Source organism: Peromyscus maniculatus, chromosome 15 (assembly GCF_049852395.1).
Source record: "Peromyscus maniculatus bairdii isolate BWxNUB_F1_BW_parent chromosome 15, HU_Pman_BW_mat_3.1, whole genome shotgun sequence".
NCBI classification, from domain to species: domain Eukaryota; kingdom Metazoa; phylum Chordata; class Mammalia; order Rodentia; family Cricetidae; genus Peromyscus; species Peromyscus maniculatus.
The window spans coordinates 55,237,091-55,258,131 of record NC_134866.1 but is presented as its reverse complement, the minus strand read 5'-3'; the positions used below and the strand labels follow the sequence as shown (position 1 = coordinate 55,258,131).

General features: G+C 38.5%; 1 protein-coding gene across 1 annotated transcript in view; it reads right to left on the bottom strand.

Annotated features, from left to right (window-relative positions):
- Positions 1-254: 254 nt before the first annotated feature.
- Pcsk1 (proprotein convertase subtilisin/kexin type 1) overlaps positions 255-21,041 on the bottom strand; it is a 46,577-nt gene continuing 25,790 nt past the window's right edge. The window contains exons 10-14 of the mRNA XM_006986549.4: positions 9,764-9,997; positions 8,665-8,822; positions 7,462-7,595; positions 5,428-5,589; positions 255-3,521 (exon numbers count right to left, since the gene is read on the bottom strand). Of these exons, the coding sequence (XP_006986611.1) occupies positions 3,144-3,521; positions 5,428-5,589; positions 7,462-7,595; positions 8,665-8,822; positions 9,764-9,997 (1,066 nt within the window). The 3' untranslated portion in view covers positions 255-3,143. The remainder of the gene's footprint in view (positions 3,522-5,427; positions 5,590-7,461; positions 7,596-8,664; positions 8,823-9,763; positions 9,998-21,041) is intronic.

Below are 21,041 nucleotides of genomic sequence, written 5' to 3'. Positions count from 1 at the left end.
CCTCAACACCTCAGTTAAGGTTCAATCACACAGCTTCCTTGTGTTCTCATGAACATGAAAGCCTGGGTTGGGTATGAAAATGAAATGTGCCTGTCCAAGTAGGTACTTAATTTGCCTCTAAGAAAGCCAAATCACCTAAAAATGAGTTAATCAACATTCTACTGTAAATCTCTGTTTTTCTAAAGTCCATTTGGAAAACACATTGGGAAAAAGAGAGAACCTATTTTTATTGGAAACATGAGCTTTTCCTTTTTGACTTAGTAAGGAAGCATTTATTCTTATTTATAAGTATATTTTACATATTCTGATTAATACATCAAGTGTGTAATGTCGGGGTTCCATTAAGAATTCTAAAACCATGTTAGACTCAGTTGTACATTATTAGGATATTAAACATAACTTTTAGTATCATAACACATACATACACATACACGCACACACACACATATATGTACACATATGCTTTTATACACACACACATGTATATATACTTTTTCATTCAGAGGGATATGCCTTTCAAAAATATTTTATTGGATGAAACATTCGCATTCTCATGAAAGCTTTTGATTCTTTAATATAATTTAATATGCCTTTTAAAATTCTTTTTGATAAAAGCATTTGGTACATTATAAATACCTGTAAAGAAAATATAGCTTAAAATTCCAAGGGAAATATTATATAATTATCATTTTTAACATTTTCACAAAAACCCATATAGGCACTGAAAACAAACTGACAAAAATATTTTGTCTAAACAATATATACTCCAGGTTGGAAACATTCACACATGGTATTGTCTAAATATTAAAGCTTATCCAGAATGAACCTTTGGCTATAGCCCACGAGTTGGTTGGGGTTCTTACAGGGAAAAGATACTATTCAAAAGGGCTGAAGAAAATCTCCATATATTTAGTATAAGGACTAGGGAAGGATGGTGTTGACCTCCAGCTCTTTCATTGTTCTAAATCACTAATTAACAATTAGTGTTATTTCCTCTAGGCCATTTTTAATTAGTTAAAATTTAATATAATAACCCTTAAGTCCTTTTCAGTTTTAATGTGCTACAATAGTGAAAATTTCATTTAAACCTTATAACAAACACCATGTAAAACCTTCAAGAACAGAGGGCTACTGCAAGCCTAAGCATCACAAGCATGGCTCTGGAGAGAACCTTGTTATGTATAAATTCAAATGATGAAACAGGAGGTGAAAATTTGTCATACTAACCACACTCAAAGAAAAAGCAATGAACTGTCTTTCTGAACTAATTCAATGCTAAGAGTGGCTGTAGAATGCTCAGACTTGGTAGAAAATTTACAAACATACTCAGTTGGAGAATGCAAGAATAGTTAACTAGAGACTATATTGGCATGTTAAGAGAAGGAAGCAGTGGTCTCTAGTTAATGAATAATAAAAATGAATATCCAGTGAGATAAGATTAAGTGCTCATATTAAATGAAACTTCAGAGATATTTTTACGGTTCCAAGTACTCTTTTTACTTATAAATGCAACAAACTAACTAGGTCATAGCAAACTCAATTATTAATGGCAAGGCTCGCCTAGAAGTAATTGTGTGAAATCTTTTTCCTAACACATTTACATTTTATACAGATTCATTCAGTGTGGGAGTGGACAAAAAATCACATGTATAGAAAGACAAATATCCCATTTTTCTCTTCTATGTGGAATCTGGATGAAATGCAAAGACAGGAAGTGGAGGCAGGAGCACTTGTGAAGAGGAGGACAAGTAGGAACAAACAAAAGAGAGGTTAATGGAGGGTGGACATTGTCCATGTTCATGAAGTACTTGGAGGAAAATGTCAAGATGAAACCTTATCTTCTTCAATTAACACACTTAAGTTAAAAAGGGATAAATGCCCATGGGATACTGAATAGTAAGAAATAAAGTGGCTATTGTAAAAAAAGCCAGCCAGGGAAGCCTGGACTTTGAATCACACTAAGAAGGAGCTGCCTTTTGCTGGCTATTGCAGTGACAGAAGATGGGTCTGAAAATCAGAGTTTATGTGAAATCTCATACTTTGAACAGTCCTTCGCATTTTCCAGACATTCTGTATAACTTACAGGAAGGACAAATAAGACCTAAATGCGGCCCATCTGTTTTCTGATTTGAAACATGGAAGGAATTTGGTAAGAATTTGAATACTGTCCTCTGAGATTAGAGAAGACCCTGTAGTATCCAGAAATGACCACTCATTTACAGAGAATCAGAAGAACCTGTCCTAGGAACACAACTTGTGAAAATGTCTCATTGCTTCTCCCCTTTAATCACTATTTTCTCTGTTAGTACACTGGTTCTCTGTACACTGAGTGGCTGCTTGTTATTAAACAAAACTATGACTAGGTATTTGTCAACTTCAAACATAATTTTGTTCTGAGAAATTGGCATGAATTAGTTCTTTGAGTTTTGAGTTTGTGGCTCAGAGAGGAAACATACAAGGCAGAAAGGGAAATAGAAGGCCAGGCCATATACAGCATGAGTCATAGCCATCTTTGGATCCATAGAGATCTCTTGGTACATCCTCAAGAGGAATATTCTATAACTATTCTATCTAATATAAAATTGAAGATCTGTTTTCATATGTAAATAATGCTTTTTATTCTGCCACCCCTCTAAAATGGTCAGGTTATCTGCCTCGGCATGACCAACACATAGTGCTGCCTAGAGTTGCAGACCTAGTTGGGAACTTTCACTAGATACTTTATGAAGGTTTCCTTATGGTCAAAATTCCAAGAACCCAATTGCAAAAATAGGGAACAAGATAAACTGTAGTACCCCTCCCCACATTTGTAGATAACTTTTCTAAATTAAAATGGATCTCCCAGTCTTTTCCTATTCTTGTGAGATATGAAATGGGGGAGGGGCTCAAGGAGCCATTCCACTGGGTTTGTTGACAGTGAAGTTACTTTATTTGTGATGATAGGGAAGATATTCTTAAACACTGAGACCCATTCATGAAGTTGGCTTTCCTTTTGGAACTCACCCCAAGGTACAGTTTGAAGAGAAAAAGTAAAAACACCACCAAGGACATTATAAGCATAGGAATCAGTGACACAACTCTAGATCCAGGAAAGTCTAAGGGGAAGGAGAATGCATGAATATTTCCAACTTGGGGCCACACTATTAATTTTCCTCATTCAGAATGTCCACTAGAGCTTGCAGCAGCCTATCATCTCTATGTTTGTAAGGTTTTGTGTTATAGAAAACATCAACATAGTCGCTGTACAGATTGTCCTCAGCGTCTTCCAGCTGGGAGGGTTTGTTTAGCTTCTCCAGGGCTTCGTAGAAACTCTCATAAGGAATGCTGAGCTTTGCACCTGCAGACTTCTTTGGTGATTGCTTTGAAGGTAGGTTTTTGCTAAAAGCACTTTGTAGGAGCCGCAGCACTGCCTCTGAAGGAGCCCCTTGTGCCAGCTCGTCCCTTCTGCCCTCCACATTGCTACTGCTGGAGCTTTGAGGCACCAGGAGATTGTCATTCAGGCTCTTTTGTGTGGGTTGCTCCTGAAATACAAAATGTCATCAACAAAGGGGAAAAGCTTATTATTTACAGTCAGGAAAGCTAGCTACAGCCCTAACACAAGCCCACTACAGGTCCCATGAGAAGCAATTTGGAGAGCAGAGGGAACACAAGGTTTGTAGTTATATGGGTTTGCATTTCAATTCTTATTTTCCCACTTACTGATTCACTGTTGGCAGCTTTTTCAGTCTCCCAGAATTTTAGCTATAAAGTAGAAATCAGAATGCTTCCATGCCTAGTGGTTTTGAAGATTGAGGCTATGCAAGTGTGTATTTAATGTGATGTATTCCTTCACTTTCAAGCATGCTACAATCTAATCCATTTGGGGAAATGATATTAAATATTTAACAACTCGCTTGTAAGGCATCAGTTGGTTGCTGTGCACAAATGCAGCTGAGTAGAGGACCCTTGCTCCTGTTAGTAGCTATTAAATTCTGAGAAAGTCCTAGGGAGGAGAGGTCAGAAACTAGGAAATCCGAGAAGTGGTTCTTTGTCAACCTTTATGGAAATGCAATTGTTCTCTAGGACAAATCAATAGATTCTCAAATCCTTTGCATAAAATGCAAGAGATTGCTAAATAACCTATGCATATCCTCCAGTATACAGTATCATCTCTAGACCATTTTTAATACTTAATACAATGTAAATACTTGGTATACTGCATTATTTAAGGGAATAGATACAGAAAAGTAAGTTTGTACATGTTTGGTACAGAGGCAGTTGGTTCAAATATTTTTCATCCATACTTGGTTGACTATAAGAATTTAGAATCCACCATATGAAGAGCTGATCATATTTCAATACTTTAACAAGGAAAAGTCCTGTCAATACTTTGAAAGGAACCTTGGAGACACACTCACAGTATAAGCTCTCCTCAGTTGCTGTGAAGAAACCATGCCTGGACTCTGCTTAGTAGAATACAAACAGGGGCCAGAACCCTAGCTGAGGTCCTCTCTGTTAGTTTATAAGTTCCTCGTGTAAATGTCATGCCATGAACCTCTCTAAAACATCCAGAGAGATCTCCCATTTAGGACAGATCATTCCAGAAATCCTAAAATTCTCCCTACAGCAGAGGCATTATGTTAGATGCTGGCCATGTGGGGAAACAGGTGCCGTTTCTACATGACTTCTAAAAAGGGCAAAGGACCCAGGATCACATTGGCTACCCTCTGAAATTTTCTGAGAGAAATTGTGATTTTATACCTCTTTTTAATAATGCCAAAGCATGTCAGCTAAGTGCCAATTACTAAACAGACATTAGTAAAGAGAAGCTTACATTATTTGACCATCTAAACTTGGTCTCCTTTCTTTAAATGTTTTTCTGTCTAGGTTACAGAGATTACAGTTAAAATAAAATAAGATTGAACATATTTATTTATTTATTTGTTTGTTTCTTTGTTTGTTTTTCAAGACAGGGTTCCTATGTGTAGCCTTGGTTGTCCTGGAACTCACTTTGTACAACAGGCTGGCATTAAACTCAGATTCACCTGCTTCTGCCTCCTGAGTGCTGGGATTAAAGGTGTAAGCCACCACCATCCAACTAAGATTGAATAATTGCACTGCAATATAATACTATACAATTTATTATAATAGGTATATGTAACTATGTGAAACACAGCTTGATTTGCAATATGCTGCTGTACATGGATAAAATTCATGTTATGGAATTTAATTTTATGTTCATCAACTTTAATTAATAAACTCCAGATTTAAGAACAAAAGAAAAAAATAAAGGTTCATCCAGTTGGAAACCAACAGCTTTTCTCTCCCAAGCCCTTTCTCTCTATGAACACACAAATTCTTCCCTTCTGAAAAGTTAGATGCATCTTTACTCACTCATTGTCTACTACTGTTCAAGAGAGAACATGCCAAGAACAGAGTTACACAGACCTCCACAACATTCCCCATCTTCTCCACTCCTCTCCTGTCATTCTGGACAGTGTTGTAGGATGTATACACACGGGGCTGCTTCATGTGCTCTGGCTGAGAAGAGGTCCCATGCAAAATCAACTTCCAGTTTACAATCCTTCCTTCATTTTGCATTCTTCCAGACTGGTAAAAGCAAGCATATGTGTATTTTAGTCAGTGTTTCAAATATAAAACAAACTAATTCAACTTGCCAAAAGAATCTCATAGTTAAAATCTAATTTTAATGTATTCTGCATTTCATGTTCAAAGATCTATTTTGAAAGAAACCACTGGGCCCACTCCTCTTATAAAAACTGATACTATGTAAGTACAACATTAAAAAAAAACTGATTTATTGCCTCACACTCAAGCATCTAGTTTTAAAAGAATTCCCCATATAAATCTATTTTGTCACATTCGTTCTGTTCTTGAAAAGCTGAAACATCTATAAGTCAAATATCTAAAACTGTGGAGTTAAGCTGTATAGACTTGACTGAAGTGGATCCATTTTGGTAAGCAGAATCACTTAGTTTCCTGCAATTGAAACAGAGCTAAAGAATTGAGGAGAGACTGGAAAGGTGGCTCAGTGGTCAAGAGCACTGGCTGTTCTTCCAGAGGATCCAGGTTCAATTCCAAGCACCCACATGGTAGTTCACAATCCTCTGTAACTCAAATTCAGGGGATCCATCATCCTTTTCTGGCTTCCTTGGGTACCAGATATGACTGTATTATACACGCATATGTACAAACATACATATAGGCAGCACACCGATACACATACAATATCTTTTTTGTTTTTAAGAATTGAGAACAAGTTCAAGAATAGCACTAATAAGTAAAAATACTGCTCTCTTCCTATTAGAACAGAACTTACTACAGTCTTCATTTTCTAAACTATAATTAATTAATTATTTGATTGATTGATTGATTAATTCCACGTGTATGTGTGAGCATGCACAGTGTGACAAAGCACTGTGGAATCCAGAGACAATTTATATGAGTTGATTCTCTCCTTCAACAATGTGGTATCCAGGGATCAAACTCAAAAGTCAGACTCAGCTTGATGGCAAATGTACCTAACTACTGAGCCATCTTGCTGGTCCTACTTCAACAATCTATAGAAGAAAGTTATTCTCAGAAAAAGGTAGAAAATATATAATTTGCATTCATTGCCTTCTTTAGAAGTTGAAAGTGATTTATTTTTAAAAATTATCTAGGGAATAAGATCTGCACTGCTGGTCCTTATACTTTTCTCTCAGAACTCAAAGGTGGATCACCATGCATTTACATCCCAACCTACAGAGAAAGCAGGGGAATGGTAAATGGTACAGAAACAAAGAACTCAGCTCTGTGGCTTCACATCAGATACAGCCCTGCCACTTCATCCTTGTGGCATCGTACTTTAAAGCATGTCAAAGAGTTTTAGCACAAATCTATTATCTGAAATGGTGGGAACCAGAAGTATTTCAGATTTCCAAATCTTTCTGGTCTTAAAATGTTTATATAGGTTTTACCAGCCAAGTGTCCCTATTCTCCAAACAAAGTCTGTAATGCTCTAAAATTGTAACATTTTTGAGTATCATTTGAGCTTTAGAAATAAAATTTTTAAAAACTTTAAAGTGTTTTTTTTTGTTACTAAAAGTAGAAAAAAGATATTAAACAAGATGTCTTCCTTAACCTGAAGCAGGAAGCTGCTACTCAATGAGAGCAGCAGGAGAGTTGTAAGGATGCTCTCCTTTACTGCAGCAAAGTATCATAGCAAAGGAGGCCTCACCCTGGCTGTCCATGATTATGGATAATTCCAGGGACCACAGTCACATAGGTGGCTGCATACCTTTTCTCATCCCTTACAGCATGCTGAGTTTAGTTGTTTCTTAAAATCATTGCCCTCCTTTCTTCTCCTAAGAAGTAGACAGATCAAGTTCATTATGATCTAAGTGATGTCATCAACATTTTAATATACATCAAAGTATTTGAAAATGAGCTTGGTTTCTTTGTCTTCTTATTTATGCTTACCATGTCTGTAATTTTCAGTGTCCAGGTGCCTACAGGATTCTCTCCCCATGTGTGAACAGACATGAAGTCCCAATTCTTAAAGCCATTGGGGGATGTATCCCGTTCCCTTTCAGCCAACAGTACGGTGCTGGTTCCTATTTTCATACAACAAACATAATTTAGTGAATATCCTAACCTGACAGTCTGATCATAGGATTCACTCTAGAATTTAATAACTGGGAATCAAGGGTGAGATTAAGTGAACTATAGTCTGTCAATGGGAAGGTGTGGGAATCTTAGTAGTATTTCAGTCAAACTCCAAGGCATCTAGAAATTATAACTCTCAATAGAACCTACTCCCAAGCTCTAAGACTTCATATGCTAGAAAGATCATAGCGTTAGCCAGCTCATCTTTCCTTGTCTAGTGTTTATGGAAACTGAAATTATTCGACTGAATTTTATCAAAATATTTTGTAAGAAATCTTTAATTATATTTTTATTTATTTATGTGTGTGTGTGTGTGTGTGTGTGTGTCTGTGTGCTCATGTGTGTGCTTGAACACTTACCCATACACATGTGTGTGAGCCACAGCACGTGTGCAGAGTTCAGAGTACAGCTTGTGGCAGTCAGTTCTCTCCTATCATGTGGGTCCTGGGGATGGGACTCAGGCCATCAGGAATAGCAGCAGGTGTCTTTCCCTGCTGACTATCTCACAGGTCCATCAACATACTTAAATATATCAGGACAACTTTTGGTTGGATTGTGGTTTATGGCCCAACAGTCCTTAGCTGATCTTGAGTAGGACTCTCTCAGGAATAGGGTGAAGTCTGTATTATTATATATTCTTATTCATATTGCTGTGAAGATTTAATCACTATTCTCAACTTTATGGGTAACAATTCCTAACTTTTCAATTGATTCCTTCAATGATCCAGACAGATCTATAAGTTTTGATAATTATTCAAAAACATTTCACTGTCACCTAAGAGAAATGAATGCTCAGTCTTTAAGCTGGTGAAATGAACTTAGTTTAAAAACAGGTGGTTTCTGAAAAGCTTATTAATTAGCATACTTGAGCAGGTCACACCCTTTGTCAATCTAGGGTCCAGTGATAATGAGCAGGAAGAAGAAATCTACCATCACAAAAAGATCATGTTTTAAAGAATTGTAAATGCCCACAAGGAGACTTAGTTATACAACCACTGATTGGTAGTTGAAGTTTACCAGCAGCAGAAGTGAGTGTGACATGAAGGTCTCCTCTACGAGAATATTCGATTGTTGCTTCAAATTGCACGTGTTCCAGGGACTTGATAGCGTTTTCTTGTCCTTCACAAGCTCTTGTTGGTATTTCAACAATTACTTCTCCATTAGCTTTCAGGGCTCTACATATATCAGAGAAGCAACGTTGAAGGAAAGGTGTCTCTCCTGCCATCCTTTTGCTTGTTTGAGAAAGTTGTACAATTGCATGCATGTCTTGACCAGATAGTCAGCAAGGCTTATTGCTATTATATAATTATCTGAATTAGAGTTCAATTCAGAATTATCTATAGATGAACTTAGTGCATAAGAAAATGATAAGAAACACAAATGTATAAATAAGATGCTATTGCTATACAATCAAATTCAGACAGGTTTGTCTTCAACAAAAGTGGGCTATGACAAAGATATCAATAAGATTCTCATTAAAAAATTAATTTTGTGTAGAGGCCTTCCTGAGGCATGCTCCAAGGCTTTCCAGGCTCTGTGACTTTGTGTAAGTCGATTTTTTATTATCGTTATGGTTGTCTTGATAAAAACAGCTTAATAGTCATAGCAGATTCTGCTTCCATGATCACACACAATGAGACAGAGGTAATCCATAAAGGGCCCTACTTGGAAGAAAATCCATCTGTGACATAGAACTACAGTATGAAGTAGGGCTACTTTGGAAATAGGCTTTAGATAGCAATACTGGATTCCATCAATGCTAAAATGCATTTTTAAAACAAGCAATATTTTTATTTGAGAAAATATCTTAAATCTAGTTGTTGATTGTTCTTGGTTTGAGGATGTTTTGTCTTAATGTTACATAAAACAATGGTGCCTCTGAGGTTTAATGCTACATTGTAGGTAGTCTGCAAGAAGAAAGTGCAAATATGTTTACATAACCAGCAGATCTTTGTTTTGTCCACGACTCCCCATAGAGACACAGACAAAGCAAATACTGTTAAACTCCATCCTCATTTATTTCATAAGACCAAGTGTATGAGAAAAACAAGTGACAACACCTTAATAAAACTGTGCTTTGGGCATATAGTTGTTTAAAATTCTCAGAGATACTTACCTAGGCTCAAAGTTATTGTCTTTTACAACACATTCTTTCTTCTCCGGCACACTTCTCCAGGTCCTAGGATCAGCCAGATCCACCAGAGCTTTGGCATTTAGCAAACCAAATCCAAACCGACTGTTTACCATCAAGCCAGCACCATTCTTTTTCCAACCTGGGTTATTGGCCAATGGATCGTACTCAGAGGTCCAGACAACCAGATGCTGCATATCCCGCCAGGTGAGATTTGGGCTAGAGAGAAAGCGACCCAAAGTATCTTTTAGGAACAAAATGAAGTATTCTTATGAAATCAAGTGTTACAAAACTTAAGTCCAAGTAGATCAAAGACCTCAACATAAATCCAGTTACTCTGAACCTGATAGAAGAGAAAGTAGGAAGTAGTCTTGAAAAGTATTGGCACAGGAGACTACTTCTTAAATATAATACCAGTAGCACAGACACTGAGAGCAACAATTAATAAATGGGACCTCCTGAAACTGAGAAGATTTTGTAGGGCAAAAGACACGGTCAATAAAACAAAAGGACAGCCTACAGAATGGGAAAAGATCTTCACCAACCCCACATCTAACAGAGGGCTGATCTCCAGAATAAAGAACAAGAAACTAGACACCAAAATACCTAACAGTCCAATTGAAAAATGGGCTATAGAGCTAAACAGAGAATTCTAAACAGAAGAAGCTCAAATGGCTGAAAGACATTTAAGGAACTGCTCAACATCCTTAGTCACCAGGGAAATATCAAATCAAAACAACTCTGAGATACCATCTTACACCTGTCAGAATGGCTAAGATCAAAAATACTAGATGGAGACAGCTTATGTTGGAGAGGATGTGGAGCAAGGGGAACACTCCTCCACTGTTGGTGGGAATGCAAACTGGTACAGTCACTTTGGAAATCAGTATGGCAGTTTCTCAGAAAATTGGGAATCAACCTCCCTCAAGATTCAACTATACCACTCTTGGGCATATACCCAAGGAACACTCAATCATACAAGAACACATGCTCAACTATGTTCATAACAGCATTATTTGTAATAGCCAGAACCTGGAAACAACCTAGATGCCCTTCAACTGAAGAATGGATAAAGAAAATGTGGTACATATACACAATGGAGTACTACTCAGCAGAGAAAAACAATGCCATCATGAGGCTCGCAGGCAAATGTATGGAACTAGAAAAAATCCTGAGTGAGGGAACTCAGACTCAGACAAACATGGTATGTACTCACTCATAAGTGGATACTAGAAGTGGAGCAAGGGATAGTCAGCCTGCAACCCACAGCTCCAGGGAGGCTGGCTAGTAAGGACAACCCTAGGAAAGACACAGGGATCGCCCAGCAATGGAGAAACGGATGAGATCTACATGAGAAAACTGGGGGTGAGGGGAGGGTAATGGAGGGCTAGAGCTGGGGGAAAGAGAGCTTAGGAGAGCCGGAGGTTCTAGTTGGATCAGGAACAGAGTGGGAAAACAAGGAGGGAGATACCATGATAAATGAAGACACCAAGGGAATAGGAAGAAGCAAAGTGCTAGGGAGGTCCCCAGGAATCCACAATGAGGACTCTACCATAGACTACTGTCAGTGGTCGAGAGGGTGCCTGAGCTAACCTGCTCTGATGATCGGTTGGCTGACTACCCTAACTGTCATCACAGACCCCGCATACAGTGATTGATGGAACCAGATGCAGAGATCCAAGATTGGTCCCAGGCGGAGCTCCAGGAGTCCAATTGACCAGAGAGAGGAAGGATTCTGTGGGTGGGGGATGTTGGGACCATGATCGGAGGGAGTGTAGAGACAGCTAGCCAAACTAGTGGAGATGCATGAACTGTGGACCAATGGCTAGGGAGCCCCCATGGGGCTGGACTGGGCCCTCAGGATAGGTGAGACAGTTGCTTGGCTTGAAGTGGTTGGGGGGTCCCCAGGCCGTGGGACTGTGGCCTGTCCCTAGTACATGAGCTGTCTTTTTGGAGCCTGGTGCCTGTGGTGAGACACTTTGCACAGCCTTGACGCGGAAGGAGGGACTTGGACCTGCCTCAACTGAGTGTGCTGGACTCTACTGATTCCCTATGGGAGACCTTGCCTTGGGGAAAGTGGGAGTGGGGGGTGGGATGGGGGCACTGGGGGTGGGAGGAGGGAGGACAGGGGAATCTGTGACTAATATGTGGGATGAATGGAAATTTTCTTAATTAAAATAAATATATAAATAAAAAGAAACATGAGGAAGCTCTAAAAAAATAAAATAAAATAAAGTGCTAAAAATAAGCATCTCCTTTTAGGGATTATTAAGTGCCTTTTGTAAATACACATTCTGTTGCTTAACACTTAGTTCTTTTATTTAGAACTTACAATTCTAATATCTAGAATATAAATAAATTAAGTCATGGATTTCAATCAGATTTGAAAGGCAGGGGTTTGTAACCTACTCAACACATCTAATACATCTTGCTCCCCCTCTTTTGGTGTAGTTAGAGTTCCATATTCATGGGTTCCACATATTTAGGATTCGATCAAACATGGATAAAAAATATTTCAAAAGAAAAACTTTTCATTTGTACTGATATGTATACACTTTTCCTTGTTACCATTCCCTAGACAATCCAGTGTAACATAGGATTTATATTGTATTAGGTATTATAAGTAATCTGGAAATTACTTAAAATATATGAGATGTATATACATTGTTTATAATTACTATACCATTTTCATGTAAGAGACATGAGCATTGTAGAACATGATCCTAAACCTGATCCTTGGCAGATATTGAGGGATGACAGGAGATGAAAGTTGTCAAGAAATTCTTAGCTTCATGAGATTACTCTTGAATGGTGCTATGTTAAATATTGTTAGAATATTCAAGGAGGTGGTTATGGTTCTTAAAAAGTTTACAGCACAGTTAATATAGATCTTTTCTATAACTGTATACTGAACATTGCATTTATAACAATGTACTGTGAAAGCCTGGAGAATGTCTGTTTTGGGAAGACATATATGAGATGAATTTTGAAGAGTTAGTAGAATTTCTCAAAGGGAGAACAAAGCAACTAGAGCAGAGGCAGCATGATGTGGGAGAACAACTGGGACCAGATTCCAATCTGGATGTTAGGGCAGGGAAGAGGCAACGAAGAGAACTGAGCCAGAAGACTGGAGGTGCTGAAGGTCACAAAGTGAGCTTGAATTGACCATTTGGATAGTGGAAATTGTGGGCAAGGCGAAAAAATCAAGCTACATTTTGGCGCCCGAACTTGGGGCTAAAGAAAAAAAGGGCTAAAGAAAAAAAAGGGAAGAAAAAAAAAAAAAAGAGGGACTAAAGAAAAAGGACAAATGAACAGGGATAAAGGCCGGTGTAATGAAAAAAAAAAAAAATACTAAAGACAAAGTCCCTTAACCAAGAGGCGCTCCAATAAGTGTGATCTGAGAAGAATCCTCGCGTGGTGGTAAAGAGGATTCAGAACTCAACACACGGAGCGGTGACGTCCGTAAGTTCTCCAGGAACGGTGACGTCGGTAAACGCCCCACAGTTCCTAATTCTCTCTCTTAAATGAGCGGCAGCCGCCGGTTTGAGTTACTGGCGGGTTCCTGGGGCTTGGAAGAGAGAGGAAAAGGAACATAGACAGTTATATAAAGAAATAGAAAGTTTAAAAAAATAAAGTCGTTAAAGAGAAAGTAAAAGTAATATAAAAAATAAGCCATGTAAAGATGGATATCACACAGAGAGTTTGGATTATATTGTCTTTGGGATTTTTAACTGCAGAAAAACATTTGATCGTAAAAGATGTTGAGTTAAACCAATATGTATATATTAAAGATATCTTTTTAAAATTTGGATATAAGGATGTGTTACTTTGGAAAGGAGACTCTGCTTTTATCTCTACAGAAAGCCAGAGGCTATGGATTTTTTCCAGATTGAGATACATCAGGTTTGATCAGCCAAGACCACCTGAAAGGTCTCCGATGACACCATGGCCCAGATGATCCAACATCCAGAATCGTTTCAAGGCAACTGGCTCAGACGATATGGTCTCACGGACTACTCCATGATCCTAAAATTTTCTTTGCATCCCCATAAGATACAGCGCCCCCCTCCAGCAGGAAGTAGTTAAGAGAAGCTACGCCCAAATTCCCAAATATACCAAGCTGGCTTTGGAGATGTGTAAAAGTTAAAACCTTCCTTTTTAAAAAAAAAAGAAAGGGGAAGTGTTGTGGGATGTTCTGTAGGTCCTGTGGGAGCCCATTCTCAGGTTCTTTGTGGCGTTACCCAGCAGGTCCGTATAGAGGATGATTAGGACCATGGGCCTGAGTGCAGGTGTTTGAGATGGTCTGCACTTGGCTGTGCTGGGGGATGGTCTGTATGTCAAGTTGCTCTGATTGGTTAATAAATAAAACCTGATCGGCCGTGGCTAGGCAGGAAAGATAGGTGGGACTAACAGAGAGGAGATATAAAAGGACAGAAAGGCAGAAGGAGACGCTGCAGCCGCCGCAATGACCAGAGAGGCTGCAGCCGCCGCCATGACCAGAGACGCTGCAGCAGCCGCCATGACCAGAGACGCTGCAGCCGCCGCCATGACCAGCAGCATGTGAAGACGCCAGTAAGCCACCAGCCACATGGCAAGGTACAGATGTATGGAAATGGATCAATTTAAGACAAAAGCACAGTTAGCAAGATAAGGACAGTTGGCAAGAGGCCTGCCACGGCCATACAGTTTGCAAGCAATATAAGTGTCTGTGTTTATTTTGTTGGGTCTGAGCGGCTGTGGGACTGGCGGGTGACAGAGATTTGTCCTGACTGTGGGCAAGGCGGAAAACTCTAGCTACAATAAATTGTTCTGGACTTTTGTTTAAGAGAATGTTAAAATTTGAAGTTTTAGTAAAATTAATTTGTCAACAACATGTGTAAGTTGGAGACTCAAAGAATTACAATAGATTGAGGCCTTCTTTGACTATCCTATTGAGGTTTTCAGCTCCTTCCAACATGCTCCTGGAGCTCACACCCTGCTCTGATGTTTCTCTTTCTCCACATTATCACATACTGGTCAACTCATTTGTTTTGTGTCTTATTTTCTGCTGCTCTAGCTAGAATTTAGCCTCAAGGTGTGACAACCTATTACCTCATTTCCTGATGCTTAGCAAACACACAGAAGAATGCCAGGCACAAGAGTATACAAGAACATATGAGTATGGCCAGCAAGTGGGGGCACCTCAGATCAAGCCTGTTGATCTGCTATCCCCAGCATCTGCTTGGTGAAAGGAGAGAGAATTGACTCCAGCAAGGTGTTCTCTGGCCTCCATATGTGTGTCCTCCATAGCACATACATGTGCACATGAATCTACCAAGTGAATATAATAAAATATCTAAGCTACACACACAAAGTCTCACTAATGTGACTACATAAATGTGAGCGAAACATGGACAACACCAATAGACCTGTCAAAGTGTACCAAAGAAAATCTATGAAGCCTCAATCCTACACAAAGAATGACAGGCACGTAATGAATACTGAGAGTGGGAAAAATGATCTTTCAGGAAAGAGTACACCAGTTGCCTTGAAAACATGCAAGTAGCATGTACAGATTGGACAGGTTATATTTAGGAATACATATATACATATACATATGTGTATGTATGTATGTATGTATGTATGTATGTATATATGTATATATGTAACAGCAATTAATAGAAAAAGAGATCATGCAATACCTGCGGAGCCTCCACGGGACTGGACTAGGCCCTCTGTATAGTGAGACAGTTGTGTAGCATGATCTGCTTAAGGGGCCCCCTGGCAGTAGGATCAGGATTCATCCCTGGTGCATGAGCTAGCTTTGTGGAGCCCACTACCTATGGTGGGACCCCTCACACAGCCTTGAGTCAGGAGGAGGAGCTAGGACCTGCCTCTTCTGAATGTACCAGGCTCTGCTAACTTCCTTACTTTCTTGTAGAAGGGAATGAGGGTGGGTGGGTGAAGGCTGGAGGGGTGGAAGGATGTGAGGGGGCGGGGTTCTCTGATTGGTAAGTAAAATAAAAAAAATTCTTATTAATTAAAAAAAAGAGGTCATGAATTTAAAGAGCAATGAAGGTATATGGGAGGGTTTGGAGGGGGAAAAGGAAAAGAGAAAATCATGTAATTATAATCAAAAATAATAAAGAAGAGTATATGTAAGCAATATTGATGCATAAGAAGTTGCCTAAGTTAAATGTAATTTTGAACCTTATTGCTGTTAGTCATTAGACTGCTCCAAGACCTTAAGCTTTTCATTGTTTTGTGATCTGCATTGTTTTCCTCTTGTCAAATCAATCATTATTTAAATGAATAATACTTATTTCTTAAAGGTTCTATCTTACCATGAGGATGCAGAATCATGGAAATCTGGCCCAATTTGCTGCCTTCTCCCCAGACCCAATAAGGTATCAGTTAATCATGCCTGGGGTACTGGTTAAAGACTTGTGTGTGGTCTTTCAGGAACAACTATATGGAATTATGAAGGCTTTCAATGATGAGGCCTCTAGAGAAAGCTACCTACATTTGAACCAGCCCTGGTCCAGAGCCATTGTACTGCTGCATTTTTAGGTTGTAGTCAAGTCTTTAGTTCCCTGGCCCCTCCTGAACGTTCCACAAATACATTCCTAGCCCCCGAGGGTAAATTCCTTTATTCACAAGTCTCTCTGTTGGAGAAGTCTTCTTGAGTTACTTCTGCCAAGATTTCCTTATGGAAGAAGAGGTAGAAACCCTAAAAGCACTTTTCCAATTTTATCCTCTATCGAGCTCCTAGTACATATATAACTATAAGCTAAGGTTCATAAAACTGCTGAGATCTGTCATTTGGACTCTCAGAAATGAGACAAGCATCATGTCTATGCTAGTCCACTTGACCAGTGGAATTAGAAAACCCATTAATGGATAGTCCATTGGGTGATTAAAGGCTTAACTCTCTCATTTAACTTGTCGCTTGATGGGCTATTCCAATACTTAACAGTTCCACTCATTTTCACTCAGCTGACCTGTATTCTTGCCAGATATACTAGAAAATGCCAAAGCAACTGGTGGAGGCTTGAAAAGGAATCCACTCTAGTGATACCTAGGTCACATACATCATAATCACCCAGTACACTTATAAATAATGAAGATTTCTGAGACATATCCAACTCTACCAATGTAGGTAGGGCAAGATATTTATATATATTTTTAAAGTCTACCCTGTTTTGTATAGCAGCAAAAATAGCAGGGAATGGTAGGAATATTATAAACTTATGAACAATTAAGCAAATTACAAAACACTGAATCCATGGCATCAAAGTAGGGAGCAATATAGAAAACACATTGAACTATTTAATGTTCCAAATGAATGGCTCCACCTCAGTTTGACTTTTTTCTTTCTCTGGGTCTGAGTTATCTCATTTGTCATATGAGAAGGTTGGATATGACAATCTCTAGAATGCCTTTCAACTCAGATCTTCTGTCTGTTTAACATTAGAATTACCTCTCTGTACCTATTGTTTTTCATTCATCTGTTTTGTGGTCATCACACACTCAGGAATCATTAGCCAGTTGAGCAGAAAAGGCTGTATTCTCAAGGAACAAACTACTTCTGTCCCTAAAGTACATTATTAAAATGCTTGTTTCATTCTAGTCTTTCAAATAAGGTGTCTTAACTAAAAGTCTCCTACCAAGGTGGTCAATGGACACGTGTCCCATTTGGTTGATCAGTGTTTGCAAGTATGTGTAAGGGGGATGAAGACGGAGACTAACAGGCATAAGAAATGATGATGTGGTGAGTGCTTTTCCTATGAAAAAGCATTTATTTGCAATACTTTCTGTACTTTCAAATTTATGTATAATTTGAAAATACTTAAGGAAGTTCATTGTCAAACTATGAAATTAGAAAAATTAAGTCTTGTTTCTTAACAATTATTCCCCAGTTGTGTGCTTACATTTTGTAAATGAAAAGCACCTGCTAACAGTAGAACTAATTCCTGACAACCTTCCTTTGTTAATTACTGCATAGCAACATCTGCAATAATTAAAAATATTAAGACTGCACTGTGTTACTAACGAGAGATATGTTATTGAAAATAAGAGTTACAGAAGTAAACACTGAAATTTAGCAACCCTTTAATTAGAAGAGATGGAGATAAAAAAAAAAAGTCCAGGTATAAAATCACAGAGTGAAAATTTTTGTGCTACTTGGTTGAGTCTCTACCTGGTACAGTCTCTAACTAACTGCACCTATTTGAGTTCAGATTTTGAAGAATTTCTCTCGAACTTTTGAAGAAAATTGTACCAATTTTGTGGGGGTTTGTTCCACTGAAGGCTTTGTGCAATATTGATAATTTATTTCTGTTTCTCTCGACTTCAATAAAGCCTAAGGTTCATCTGTTTGTTGAATATCTCCAAAGGTGTGATAGGATCCAATGATTCACTTGAGAATTTTTCTTCCATATTAAAAGTATTCTGATTCTTCTGATCTTGCCTCTGAAGACTGAGATGATTATTTGTAAGCTTTCTTAGATACATTTAATACATACTAATCATGGTGCCACAAGCATTTATGCAGAGAATTTTTCTCCTGAATTTGCCTATTTGGTACTCTACAGGATATTCTCATAATGGATGAAGTTGTAAGAAATAATTAAGAGTAATTGATTCTCAACATTTGATTTGAGTACTCCTAGCATTAAAATGCCTTGGACGCCTGTTTAAAACAGGGTTTCTAGGATGGACGTGTCAGAATCTGAGTCCTTAGCAAGGCAATCTGGTAAAGAGCATGGAAAAGAATCTCCCCTGAGTGATACTATATTCAAGAGTTACTGCCTTGGGAAGGAAAGTGTTGCTTTGTAGATTATTTCAGCCAGAAATTATTTTCTCCTTCCCTTTGTTCTTTCCAGTCTCCTAGGTCCCTCACTTAGAAGTACAGTAAAGAGTCTGTGACTGCAGCCTTTTGTAGGGACCTAGATGTTCTTTACATTAGCCTCCTTTATTTGGTGGGATGATCGGCTTCCATTCAACACCCTTCTCCCTGTCAGAGCTGTGGTGGGCAGCATAGGGTAGCACCATTTCAGGGCAGATAGGCCTGAGTTTATATCATTTTTGTGAGATATTGGTCACACATTTCAACCCTTCTAACCCTCAATTTCTTCATTTATAAAATGTAATGTAAGTACTAGTTTCTACATTATAAACCTGTCATAAGAAGTAGAACAAACATTGTATGTGAAAGTTTAGCACAATGTCTGGACTACAGTAAGAACATGATGAGCATAAGAATGTCGTTCTTGACAATTCATCCAGTCTCCCTGGCTGTTCCTTAGGTGATAGTGAGTGTTTGAATGATTCAGTCTAGAATGACTAGGGACATGGCTTTGGTTCCTGTCTAGAAATTCTAGCATTCAGATTTTCTGACATATAGTCTTGAATAGGGCGCAGAAAGCAATGCAATTGAGAACAGACATCTCAATAATTGCTATCTACTTTAGCAGGATGGATATAATGCTTAGACAGATCAAGTCCATTGAATTGATAACTAGAATCAAAATTTGGGAAAGTTCAGTCTTATGCTCTGTACCTGGAGGATCACAAACTATTGTTTTAATCATGAATATAATAAGGATCTTCTAGAACCCACAAGCCAGTCCCCAGAAATTTCCATATATACCCCCTTAAGTAAGTCTTCATTTAAAAGCAAAGAAATTCACAGACTACTTGGAAACTAGGCATGTACTTCACAGAGATAGTGCCCTCTTTAGATAAAGCCCACTAGAGATAAACAAGATTAATTAGGCTACATCATTCTTAAATAATTTCCCTCCCATGAGGGTATGAAGGTCAGAAATTTTACAAGCCCAGTTCTGGGACTGGAGAGATGGCTTCATGAGTTTTGAGTATTGGCTGCTCTTGCAGAGGACCTGAGTTTGATTCCCAGTAGTCAGCTCAGGCAGCTCCAGTTCGAGGTTATCTGATACCCTCTTCTGACCCATGGAGGGATTGCAGGCATGTAGTGTACACACATGCATACATATAAATAAAAATTAAAATTCCAGTTCTTATGTAAAATTAACACATAAAAACATTATAAAGTTTGGTTTAGTGGATTCCTTTGCTCCATTGGTCACTAAACCAAAATGGCCCTGACCTGGTATAAATATATTCGTATGCATCTGACAGATATTGAATAGAGAAATAAAAAGGCCCAACTTAATCAAACATCTCTCCAGTTCTTCTTAATACATAGACACTAGGTAAGAGCCTGGACAAGGATCATGCCTGGTCTCATTGCTGATACCCAGAAACTCCACTCTCAGCTCTTCAGGGAGCTCTTCAGGGAGCCCCAGGGATCCAGAGCTTCACTGGACTCCTTTGGACAGAGGCTCAGCTGCTCAGCACTCTTCCATGTGGCTCAGAGGACAGCATGTTCTGTTCTGTCCCTGTGAGTCTAATCTACAAATATGTGGGAGGCTGTTACTCCCTCTTCCAGCTAGGTTAACCTCTTGTCACCAAACATCAAGAGGCAGGAATAAGGAAAAATAAGCTGTGGAAGCAGGTATGGATGGGGTAAATAGGCCTTTTCCCCTTTCTGTGTTAAGTGTTAGAATGCTAAACAAGTCTTATGAAGTAAAAATGTTCCTAAATTCATGTTTTAATATCATGTACTAAAATAAAGGCCAGAAGGATTTAGAAGTTAAGCATGGCAAAGGAGATTCGAGAAACACAAATAATTTGAATCTAATTGGTTTATGAGAATTTTTAAAGAAAAAAGCTCTGGAGAAACAAATCGGTAAACATAGCTGATTACTTATTAGCTTCATTGCACTAAGTTATCTGTGAGTAAAACTGAAGGTAAATGCCAAACTGATAAAGTATTAATGGATCTTTGAAACCAAAGTCATAAAACAAAGCCAGGGTCATAAAGAGGCTGTAACAGAGAGCAACTGGCCAAAAGACATAAAATTCTGAACTTTATCAGTAATGACTCAAGTATTAAAAAAAAAACCATTTCCTTCACACAACAAACACTTTAAAGGTAAATACTGTTAGTATTTTAGAAACTGGCACTTTCAAACATACACTCCTAGTGAGAATATAACCTGATACGGCCTTCCAAGGCAACAACTTTCAATATGCATCAAAATCATTAAAACACACTTTCTCTTTGACTCAGAATTCCCAATTCTGTGTGCTTGTCCTAAGGAACACATCAGAAACGCCAATATTTATAGAAACATGATTGGATAGCTTTATCAAAATTTGTATCTATAGTCTGTAGTAGTGTGAAAAGATAAAGCCTTGT